Source organism: Terrapene carolina, unplaced genomic scaffold (assembly GCF_002925995.2).
Source record: "Terrapene carolina triunguis isolate 2854851 unplaced genomic scaffold, T_m_triunguis-2.0 Scaffold85, whole genome shotgun sequence".
In the NCBI taxonomy this organism is placed as follows: domain Eukaryota; kingdom Metazoa; phylum Chordata; order Testudines; family Emydidae; genus Terrapene; species Terrapene triunguis.
This window is the reverse complement of record NW_020664436.1, coordinates 51,913,613-51,926,199: the sequence shown is the minus strand read 5'-3', so window position 1 is coordinate 51,926,199 and position 12,587 is coordinate 51,913,613. Positions and strand designations below refer to the sequence as shown.

Here is a 12,587-nt window from a genome sequence, read left to right as displayed (position 1 = left end):
TAAAATCTAGTTATACTTCATTGTTTCAAAAAACATATTGGGCATTGATCCTTTCTTGTGATTGTGCTCCTCCAGTGGCACAAAGTTGGTTTAAGGCCAGTTTAAACAGCTTGTGGTATAGAATTAAAGCAGTGAGTCCTACACCTTCCCCTGTATCGTCTCCTAGTATTGGGGGCAGCACAGCTCCCAACCTGTGCCTTGATGTCTGGCTTTAAACTGTCAGAGTACTTTACCCTGTGTCCCCTGATTCTCAGCTCTTTTTGTAAATATGTTTTTACTGTATATTGTGTTGTCTCGTATTGTTTAATAAAACAAATTTTCTCCCAAAAGAGAAAATACAAGATAAAATGAGACAGAAGGACAAGGGTCTCTCAGTACGTTTTTCAAAGTTTTCTAGTGAGTGATTAGAATGGTGCTACTATAAATAGGGAGAAAGCATTTTATGGTGAACAGAGTGGTCAAATTGCATTTTCAAGGTGTGAAATTCTGGGATTATACTGGTACTTAGATGGACCATTTTCCAGGGTTTCACCTTTGTTCTACTATTCTAACATTTATACAGACCCTCTGAATGTACAGATGGATATATATACACACCCTCAACTATTCCCCATCTAAACACATCTGCCATCTCTTGTCCTTCTCTTTGCCCTATTTCTTGCTGTGACCAGGGGGAAACAAAATATATATCTTTTAGGCTTTACTGCTCTACTGTCATCATGGCTGTGCGTGGAAATGCACAGAGTAGAGAGTCAACTTAGCTCAGTGTCACAGTCAGACTGGCAAACTGTGTGTATGCAAGGCCAGTACAGAGCCATAGAGGGACCAGCAGATTAAAAATTCTTCTTTTAAATCTCACCCTCCTTCTCCGCAGGCAGTAGCCTAAGGGAGAAGAGAACAGTGATCCTGATTTTATTTTGGACTTCTATATGGGACTGCAATCAGAAAATCATAGAAATCTAGAACTGGAAGGGGTCAGCTAGCCCAGTCCCCTGAACTGAGGCAGGACTAAGTAGTATCTAGACTTTCCCTGACTGGTGTAATATCAATAGTAGTATTAACAAACTGTGACAGATTGAATGAAGATTTTTTTAACATTATGAGCAAGATTGTAAATGTCTCATTAAAATATATGGCAAATTGCTTCTTCATGGGAGGGAGCCAATTGAAAGACTAGCTTGCAGTTTTCCCTTAAAGCGAGAGAGGCTTTGCATGTTTGAGTTTGGTCAGTGCAGAGCTACAAGAGATTAATTAAAAAGTCACAATTAAGTGATTGTCTGATTTTTTTTTTTATTGGACTTTCCAGAGTTAATTATTTTATGTTATCTAAATATGTCTGTCTTTCAGCTTGTAAGGTAAGGTTACTTTGCTCATCTCATTTGTTGATGCTCTTCATGCACCATAAAATTAGTACACTTCTATTTTTAATTATTTACTGCAGCAGCAAATTATGATCATTGGTATCTGAGCTGTTTGGTTATGACCTGTGTGGCTGATGATGGTTTTTGCAGCTGAGCACCAGTTGGCACATATAGTTTTCTACAATGCTAAACTCTTAAATAAGGATTTGTTGATGTGACAGGACATGTGTTAGGAGACTGTCATCATCTGTTAAATTTTATGAAGTACATTCCTGTTCTCTTATTAACAATATGTATTCTTCTCTCTATTATGTCCCAGTGATTTCTCACTGTTTTGGAGCTGAATAAGCTGTACTTAGTGTTAGCATTTCCAACGTGGTAAAATCATTTATTTCTTTAAGGTCAATCCAAAGAGCAAAGATGCTTCAAAAATACCATAAGTCAAAGTTCAGGCTGGTAAAAAAGAATGACTACCTTTCATGGCACTGCAGAAGAAAAAGTCTTAGTTCTCCAAACTTGAACGTGTGTTACAGAGAATTCAGGATGATGTTTTAGACAGCCTTAAAAAAAAGTGCAAAATGTGACAGTACAATTCAACAGACCAAACCCTACAGTACATTTGAAGAGAAAAGTCAAAATTCTACTCTATGGTGAAAATGTATGGAACCTGCCAACTTTTTTATCAAGTAGATAAGCACTGTTACAATTTGAGTCAGATGTAAGCTAGTGCCAAAATGTATTAGGCTTTTTTCGACAATTTTCTGATTTTTCTGATCCACCTACATCTTTTAGTTGTTTCCAGTTAATACCTCTTTTATTATTATTTATTATTATTATTCAGTGTACAAGGGGCTCAGGGGATTGATGATTGCTGGGGCCCTACCAAATTCACAGTCCATTTTGGTCAATTTCACAGTCTTGGGATTTTTTAAATAATCAGTCTCACTGTTTCAGATGTTTACATCTGAAGTTTCATGGTATTGTAACCGTGGGGGTCCTGACCCAAAAGTGGTCGTGGGATTGCACTCTTACTTTTGCACTGCTGCTGGCGGGCGGCGCTGCCTTCAGAGCTGGGTGGCCAGAGAGCAGTGGGGTCGCAGGGCATGGGGAGGTTGTTACTTGGGGTAGGAGGCAGGGCCAACCTTACAGCTGGGCGACTGCCCAGGGCCCCATGGTCAGGCGGGTGCTGTGGTTCCCTCCCCAACCCAAGGCCCCTTTAACACCTGAACGCTGGGCCCGGAGCCAGGGAAGGGCAAAGCTGAGGATGTCCCAGCTGGGGGCTCCTACCACAGCAGGTGACCATTGCATTAGTCCCTGCCGAGCTGGGGAGGGACATGACTTCCTGCAGGGACCACTCCCAGGGCCAGGTCAGACCCACCTCTGGGAACCTCCCCTGGCTGCAGGAAGCTCTGTGGGTGTGCTGCTTTCCGAGCTTCCTGCAGGTGGGGGAGGTTCCCAGAGGTGGGTCCCAGCCCAGCTGGGACAAGCAGCTGGAGCCCGGCACATGGTAGGAGCCCCCCTCCCCTACAATAGTCAGATTTTATGGGGGCAATCAGATTTCACAGTCCGTAATGCGTTTCTCACAGCCGTGAATTTGGTTGGGCCCTAGTGTTAACTGGTTCAAATTTGGCCAGCCTTGTTTGTGATTGAAACATGGCAGCTGTTTTGATGGCATATGATAACAAGTTGGTGGTATCTCACAGGACAAATGCTCACACCACAAAAAATCACCACCGTATTAACACTTCATGATCACCCTTTGATTCATAGATTCATAGATTCAAGGACTGGAAGGGACCTCGAGAGGTCATCGAGTCCAGTCCCCTGCCCGCATGGCAGGACCAAATACTGTCTAGACCATCCCTGATAGACATTTATCTAACCTACTCTTAAATATCTCCAGAGATGGAGATTCCACAACCTCCCTAGGCAATTTATTCCAGTGTTTAACCACCCTGACAGTTAGGAACTTTTTCCTAATGTCCAACCTAGACCTCCCTTGCTGCAGTTTAAGCCCATTGCTTCTTGTTCTATCCTCAGAGGCTAAGGTGAACAAGTTTTCTCCCTCCTCCTTATGACACCCTTTTAGATACCTGAAAACTGCTATCATGTCCCCTCTCAGTCTTCTCTTTTCCAAACTAAACAAACCCAATTCTTTCAGCCTTCCTTCATAGGTCATGTTCTCAAGACCTTTAATCATTCTTGTTGCTCTTCTCTGGACCCTTTCCAATTTCTCCACATCTTTCTTGAAATGCGGTGCCCAGAACTGGACACAATACTCCAGCTGAGGCCTAACCAGAGCAGAGTAGAGCGGAAGAATGACTTCTCGTGTCTTGCTCACAACACACCTGTTAATACATCCCAGAATCACGTTTGCTTTTTTTGCAACAGCATCACACTGTTGACTCATATTTAGCTTGTGGTCCACTATAACCCCTAGATCCCTTTCTGCGGTACTCCTTCCTAGACAGTCTCTTCCCATTTTGTATGTGTGAAACTGATTTTTTCTTCCTAAGTGGAGCACTTTGCATTTGTCTTTGTTAAACTTCATCCTGTTTAACTCAGACCATTTCTCCAATTTGTCCAGATCATTTTGAATTATGACCCTGTCCTCCAAAGCAGTTGCAATCCCTCCCAGTTTGGTATCATCCGCAAACTTAATAATCGTACTTTCTATACCAATATCTAAGTCGTTAATGAAGATATTGAACAGAGCCGGTCCCAAAACAGACCCCTGCAGAACCCCACTCGTTATGCCTTTCCAGCAGGATTGGGAACCATTAATAACAACTCTCTGAGTACGGTTATCCAGCCAGTTATGCACCCACCTTATAGTAGCCCCATCTAAATTGTATTTGCCTAGTTTGTCGATAAGAATATCATGCGAGACCGTATCAAATGCCTTACTAAAGTCTAGGTATACTACATCCACAGCTTCTCCCTTATCCACAAGACTCGTTATCCTATCGAAGAAAGCTATCAGATTGGTTTGACATGATTTGTTCTTTACAAATCCATGCTGGCTGTTCCCTATCACCTTACCACCTTCCAAGTGTTTGCAGATGATTTCCTTAATTACTTGCTCCATTATCTTCCCTGGCACAGAAGTTAAACTAACTGGTCTGTAGTTTCCTGGGTTGTTTTTATTTCCCTTTTTATAGATGGGCACTATATTTGCCCTTTTCCAGTCTTCTGGAATCTCTCCCGTCTCCCATGATTTTCCAAAGATAATAGCTAGAGGCTCAGATACCTCCTCTATTAGCTCCTTGAGTATTCTAGGATGCATTTCATCAGGCCCTGGTGACTTGCAGGCATCTAACTTTTCTAAGTGATTTTTAACTTGTTCTTTTTTTATTTTATCTGCTAAACCTACCCCCTTCCCATTAGCATTCACTAGGTTAGGCATTCCTTCAGAGTCTCTGTTGACAGTCTCTGAAGAGAGCCCAAAAATAGAGACTGGCCCATGAAGACCATGCTATCCTCTCACTCTAGTGATTGTCGCTCCAGGTCAGAGTTGAGTCACGTTAGCTAGGAGGTACTTGTTACTACCCAGGCTATACCATCTCCCAGCTGCCACCGTTCACCAGCACTAGTATACTTTAAAAAAAAATCATTCAGCTGCATTGATTGTTTCCTGTATTTCGGTCAGATGCCTCAGGACCTCTCATTTTGCTCTTAAATGCTCTTGTTGTCAACCCCCTACTTTCATCCCAGGAGTGATAGATAGGAACTCCCTGTGGAGTCCATCAACAGCGCACTCTCTTCCTCTTCTCCAGCCTCCATAACACCCTCCCAGAATGAGTCTCCCCAAAGAGAGAGAGTTGGACTTAAACCTGAGGCTCCCACCTGACACTAGAAGTGCCATTAGGCCAGCAACATTAACATTTAACTCTAACATTTCCACTTGTGAGGCAAAGTTTTTCCAAGGGACAGTGCTATTCCTATTAAGTTCAGCAATATGCCCTTTTATAGGTGTGTTCCCACACCATTGTTCAAGTTTTTTATGTTGATTTATACATAACTAGCGACAATAATATAAAAATAGCTTGTTTTCATTGTATTTGAATACAATAAGTAAAAGGATTCTGTGAGCATTTCTTGCCAACACCTGCTCTTCCTGGTGGTATTGAACAGTATGCTTCCACTAATGAAACTAAGAAGTTAGGACTTTATCTGGGACCCTATCATGATTCTCTCCTCCTCAAAACGTAAATATTGGTTCTGCTGAGATATTTTTACTTAGTCTCCTAGGAGGCATTCCAGTGATGGCTCAATCTAGCACAGAAGTCCAGACACTCTGGCTCCAATTTATACCCTCTACTAACGTAACTAAAAGCATTGGTATTTTTGCTATAGAGAAGAGCTGTAGCTGATCCAAACTCCATTGAATACTAGTAATATCTGGCTACAGAGCATGCCTGTAAAGGGCTGCTGCTGTTGTTTTTTTAATTCATCTATTTTTTTATATGTGGAGTAACGCAGCATATATTAGCAAAAGTTCAGTCTGCCTCATTACATTTATTTTGTAGCTACGTTATGTATAACTATGGTGGGTGTCTCTTTGCTTCTTCCCTCCTTAAATTTCTTGCTTTCTTTTCTATATTTTTCTCTTGTCCTGTTTTAGTTTGTATTCTAGCATCTAAGTCTGTGTCCTCAGATACAAGTTAAGTGAACATTAGGCTATTCCTCCACATTTTGAAACTCTGGTTAAGCTGACCAAAGTACGTGAGAGTGCTTCTTACCCCTTCCTTCCTCCCGTTTGTGTGGGAAGTACTGGAATTTGGACTCTACTGTTTGTTAAAAAGTTGCATTATGGAATTTGGCAAATTTGCTTAAGGAGGCCAGGTTTTCTCCTCAAGAACTCAGTAAATCTACCTTGACAGAATTGTATTATTCTGAGATCAAAAACTGAATATGTGAGAAGCTGAAATGAAGTATCTTAATTTTGTTTTTACTTTTTATTATATATACCAAAATGCTACATATTGTTTTATGCAGTGGGGTGTAGCCATGTCGGTCCCAGGATAGTAGAGAGTGGGTTATAGATTGTTGTAATAAGCCATAAATTTGATGTCTGTATTCAGTCCATGATTTTTTAGTGTCTAGCAATGTTATGAATTTAAGATCCCAGGCTTGTCCTTTGAAAGTGTTGTGCAGGTTTCCTTTGAGGATGAGGACTGAGAGGTCAGAAATAGTGATCACTTTGTGAAAAGTGTTCACCTACAGATGATAGAATGTTTTTGTATGTTATTTTCCAGTGTGAGTTCATTTGAGAGCATAGTTATTTTCTGGTTTGACCCACATAGTTGCTATTGGGGCATTTAGGTCATTGGATGAGGTACACCACATGTTGTGAAAGGCATGTGTCTCATTTATATCTTTCAATTACAGTAAAATATAACTGGAATATTGTGTTAAAAACAACTGGATCATGATGCAGTCATTTGCAATCTATTTCCACAATTAAGTCCAGTTCCACGTAGAAAGGAGAAAACAAGTGAAAAGGGCTAAGACCCCCAGCTTGCAAGCAATGTTCCTAACTTTACGTGCATGAGTAGGCCCATTGACAGACTACATATGTGAGTAAAATTATGCATGGGCATAAACATCTGCAGGATTGGGGTCAATCAGCATACTGCAGAAATAAGAGTTGTGAATTTCATATTTAAGGGGGGAAATTCTCTTAACATTCACTGAAAAGTATTTCAAGTGGTTAGAGAAGAAAACTAGATGTTTGTTTCATGCATCTAGCCAGTTTGTTCGTTTCTAAAATTACTAGTCTATTTCATGATAATGGTTAACATCCAGTGGTTTATTCCTTGAAGGCAGTGTGGCCTAGTGAGGAAGACACAGATCTATCATTTCTCAGCTCAGGATTCTGTCCCCAGCTCTCCTACAAACATCTCATGTAACCTTTGGCAAATGACTGAACCCATGTTTCTCTGTCCCCTCCTCTGGAAAATATATTCCTGCACTTTTCACCCAAGTACTCTTGATGCCAAATGGGCATTTTAGTGGAGAATTTAGGAAGAAGCCATTTTACAAGGTCCTGGAGTTTCCTTTTCTTTTAGAAAAATAGGTTGGACCAGTTCAGAAGTCAACATGAAAATACAGAAGTTGAACAGTGAAGCTGACAGAGAATTGGGTCTCATTTCTAACTAATGACAGTTTCTTAAACACTTCACTCTTTTTGCCCTTGAAATCTGCTTCTTGCCTGGGCCAGTGCCAAAATATGTCTGTTTCAAATTTTGCCATTTTTTTTTTAAGTGCGTCAGAGCAGGAACCAGTTTTTACTCTTTGTTTGCAAAGTGCCTACCGCAATGGTGGCCTGGTCCTGATTGGCAAAATCTTTGTTCATAACACAAATAAATGATGATTTGTGGTTTAGAGTGATTCTGCTGACAGAGGGATACAAAATGTTACATTATTTCTAAAGACAGCAATTTTAAGTCGTTTAACCTCAAAGTACTTAATTTACTAAAAGATTTCAGAAACCTCTGTAGCTGTCAGCAAGTGAAATGTGACTTTTTTTTCTTTTTTTAATTACAAGAGGATCATATCAGCCTTAGAATGGGAGAGTGGTGGCAGCCTAAACTATGGAGAGTCTAACTCCGGTCTATAATAAACCCAAACAGCTGCAAACCTTGTCCAGCAGCAGGCCTTTACAACTTGAATTAGAAGAAGAACTCTGTTAGCTGTGAGTTACAGAAAGACCTTTTCTGTGTTTTCCCAGTACTGTGGGTCTCCCAATCAGTAGGGCCATGGAGTACATGAGATTGTCTAAGAGCCTACAGTGAAAGGGGACTAGAGATCAGCATTTGTTGGGAGCATGAATTACAAATATAGAGGGAGAGTTTGTAATTTGGTCAGGTGAGTGCCTGCGATGAAAGGAGGATAGATAATGGAGTCGTGTGGGAGCAAGGACAGGTGTTCAGTTGGAGCAGTAGTTGTGAATTGAGCCAGGAAATGTTTTTGGAGTAGCAGAAGGTGTGGGAAGAGAACTGGTATTGGAAAGATGCATAGGTGGAATGGAGGCTATTTCTCTAAAGTGAACTTGTTTGGGGAATGGGTGAAGATTCAGACTGTTTGTTTTCTCATAAAGCATAGATATTAGAAGACCTTTTAAGTCATCTCTCCCTTGTACCATATGGCATTATTCCATACAATACAATATCTAATGAGTTTTTTCTAGTCCAGTTTTACATGTCCTCACTGAAGAGGCTTCTGACACTTAATTTAAGAGACTATTATGTGGCCAAATGTTGGGAAGTTTTTTCTGATTCAAAATGAAGTACTATGGTGTAATGGATGGCGTAGCAGACTGGATGTGATAGGATGTTTTCTCTGTTCCTGGCTATGTCACTGACTCACTGTGAATGTGGACAAGTCACTTAACTTCTCTGTGCCTTAGTTTCTCTGTCTGTAAAAGGGGAATAAAGATATGACCACACCTTTATAAAATGCTTTCGGGTCCTTGGATGAAAAATGTAAACTATTCTTATTAAAATAAATATTCCCTTTCCTAAATTCATCTTATGACTTCTAATGAGCAGTTCCCCTCCTTGGTACAGCTGTAAATTATTTAGTTAGACTTTAATATTTCACCTTCTGCAAATATGTAAATAGTTATGTTTCTCCTCAGCCATAGGTTAGCCAATCTATCAATATTTAGCTTTTTTAGGCTATCATAAAATAATCCTTTCAGCACCCCAAGCATTTTGCTGTTAGTTTGTGAACTCCCTTCAACACATCAATCCCTAATCGAAACTTTATGGTAAAAAAGGTTCATACCCAGAGAATTTTAGAGAAATCACTGCAAAATGTTGGCATACAGCAACTTTTGAATAACTGCTACCTGAATGAATTGTAATTAAATATCTAACCTAATTTTTCATTTTCTAAGGATCCACCAATGGCAGTGACCCTGGGCCTGCGAATGGAAGAAATGATTTTTAATCTTGCTGATACGCATTTATTTTTTAATGATTTGGAGGTAAGAATCTACAGTCTGTAACATTAACTGTTTCATCCCAGAACATGATAATACTAATACTACCTATTAGTATTTCTCACATATAGCAATACGGACATTACTCTGGGGTTGGTCCTACTCACTGGACAGTCACAGGCAGTCATAGTGCAATAATTTCTACAGCATCAGGGTACTTACATGAAGAGTGAGGACATCCTCAATATGTCATCTCTGTCCCCTGCAACAGTTCTTTGTGCTGTAGCTGTTTGTGTTTAAGTCTGCAGATTTTGCTGTGTCTGCAATGTTCTCCCGAGAAGGGATCCATTTGCCTCCCACCTCTTCTTTCTCAGCTCAAGTTGTCCCCTTTTGCCTCTAAAATACTTTGTCTGAACAGAAGAGTTTGAAGTCTTCTCCTCGAACTCCTCCTTTGTTGCCTACCTCTTGGCTTTCCCATGTTCTCAGGGTAAAAAGAGCACCCTTCCTTTTCAAGGGAAGGAGAGTTCTCATTATTCTTCTCAAAAACTCTCATTAGCGAGTTTTGATAATAATAATAACAATAACAACAGACTTTTAGTCATGAACAGACAATTTGGACATAATTATCATTCATGTGTCTAAAAAAATAGAAATTGAGAACAAACCCTAACGTGCCTCCAGATCTCCAATTTCAAAACCTTACCCTTAAAATAAGAAAACTCGGGTGCAAATTTTCTTTTCCCATTCTCAACTCTCTGAAGAGCATTGTGGGTTTAGGGTTGAAGACTCCAGACAAGAAAGGCATGTCAGTAAAATACCCCACAGTTGTACATAGTATAAAAAGAAAAAATCTCTACATCAGTTTCATTAAAAATATATTCTATTTCCTTCCCCTCTGCCAATACAACAGATAGACTTTGCTAAACCCTGTTCAGAAGCTTCTGGATTCCCTTCAGATTTATTTTTGGGCTAAAAGAAAACTGGGAGTTTTCAGACTGTCCTTTACCATTTTTTGTATGTCATCTGTTTAGTCAGACAAGCTATAATCAGGATAATGAACCTCAATCTCCTAATTCAGGTCTCTCTCAAGGAGGTCCAAATCCTTATTCGCCCATCCATTTCGAATTCTTCCACTTATGAGTTGGCCTTCAACATGTTTAATTCATAGCCCTTAACCCTGCATGTATTCTCCCCACAAAACATGGTCAACAGATCAAAGTATCTGCACCTGGAGGCAAGTGCCCATCTCATGCTTTTCATCTGGTTGGCTCTCCACTTCCCAGTCTCTTTGTGCCATGCACAGACATGGTTCAGCGAATCATCACCTAGTCCAAGTGTGCTTCCTCATCGTCTGAGATCACAAAGAAGTGTCGATACAATCAGTCACGCTATTACTCAAGTCATGCTCTCCTCCCTCTGATTATAGCTGGCAGACCACTGGAAATCACTGACCTGTTAGGGTCACCACAGATCCCCTGCCAGAGTATCAACTATTTCATAAGCAGGGCCATCAGCAATACTGTTTAAGCATTATGCTCCACTCATGGAGTCTAGTTCTGTTATTATGGATTGTGACAACCTGCCTATTTTTCTGAATAGGCAGACAAGACTTTTCAGATCCACTTCTAATTTGGATCAGAGTACCTTCCCCAGGTAGACATTTTTACCACCTGTTGCAATCAAAATTGACAAGGTTTTGCTTCAAATTCTGGGAGAAAGGAACCTGATGGATGGAAGTATTTTCCTTCCATTGGGGTGGGGGGCTCTCCTAGTAGGCACTTCCCTCTGTTCCACAGCCAATAGGGAAATCAAGAAGTACCAAGCTGCTGTTGTCTTCATTGCCCTTCGCAGACCTCATTGTCTCTGGTTCTTCCAAAGTCACAAAATAAGTGTCCCAATCTCAGATCATTCCACTTACCTTCAACCTTTTTTCCCCAAGACGTGTCCTTCACCCGAGCTTTACCTCCCTTCTCCAGCAGTATGACATCTGAGAACTGAAACCCTGGCTGTCCCTCAGCCAGTGCGTGTTTTATTGCAGTCTAAGTGAGATATCACTTGACCATGCAAAAGCATTTGGTGAATATTCTCTTTCTGGTGCCCCACAGCAAGGGATAGATTCTAAATCAATTTTGCAAAGCATTGCTTAGTTTTCCTTGTAATGAACCTTTGCCCTGGTATGCTCACATTTCAGGTGGCAGCCGTAAGAACCCTAAGTTCCTCATTAGCATGTGCCCAGGTTTTCTACAAGCTTGTGCTGAGTTCAAGGCACCAGTAAACTCCCTCTTTCAAAGTGGAACTTCTCCTTGATTCTGTATTGGCTTTGTTGTTTTCTCTTTGAGCCATTTGCTGAAGCTTAACTTTTAATAGTGAGAATGAAAACAAAGTGATCTTCTTTGTAGATATCATGTCAGTTTATAGGTTTAGCAAACAGGGCAATTTCCATGCAGGAACACCAACTACTGTTTTTTCCTGATATGGTTCTTTTAACACCTTGCCCTAAAAGTTATTCTCAAGCTCCTTTTGGAGTCTGGCCTGAATCAAAACATTTTCCCATTTTAGATAGCTTGCAAAGTTTCTTTTGGGATGTAGATGAAGCTTTTTGTCCAAGAATCTAGCATTCCAATGAGATTAGTTTAAGCCAAATTTCTTGAATATCTGTACACAATTAAGTATTTTTTAGCCTCAACACTATTGCAGAATCAACTGTTTGTATTACAAGGTAGGGTCAAAAAAAGTTTCCAAGACCTCTGTGTTTTGAAATATATCAGAAGGCCAACAGGACTCTCCGCCTTTCCTGAAGTCACAACTCCGGAAAATCAGTAGCCACCTCAGAGTTAGTAAGGGTCCGAACAACATACGCAAACATCTGCAGGATGGCCTCTTCGGGATCCCTTTACCTATAAAGGGAATCTCTCAGCTCGCTAAGATTTTTAATAATGCTCCTTGATTAGGTAATTTAGATCTTCACGATGATTGGCCAATCTGCTGTTCCTCCTTTCTAAAAGCTCTACTGGGTTCTGTTTTATTTTTTTATTCTCTCCCCAACCTTTCTTTTCCCCTTCCCTCTGGAGTACAGTTGTGGTTGGATACACTGGTTTAAGCAGGATGTTCTAAACTCAGTCACTCTTGGTTTTGCCCAGTCTCCTTGAGTCGTTCCTTCCACAAGCTCCGCTGTCCAACATCTCTGACTCTCAACATGCGTTGTGTCCTAGGTTTTATGCCCTGGGCAGCATTGGCCAAGAAGAGTACTTCTGTCTCGGATGGGGAGATATTCTCAG

The 12,587-nt window shown here is 40.6% G+C and overlaps 1 protein-coding gene across 1 annotated transcript in view; it reads left to right on the top strand.

The window, feature by feature from the left end:
- The window catches only part of EYA4 (EYA transcriptional coactivator and phosphatase 4), a 231,314-nt gene that overhangs the window by 189,312 nt on the left and 29,415 nt on the right, over positions 1–12,587 (top strand). The window contains exon 13 of the mRNA XM_029911051.1: positions 9,265–9,354. Within this exon, the coding sequence (XP_029766911.1) occupies positions 9,265–9,354 (90 nt within the window). The remainder of the gene's footprint in view (positions 1–9,264; positions 9,355–12,587) is intronic.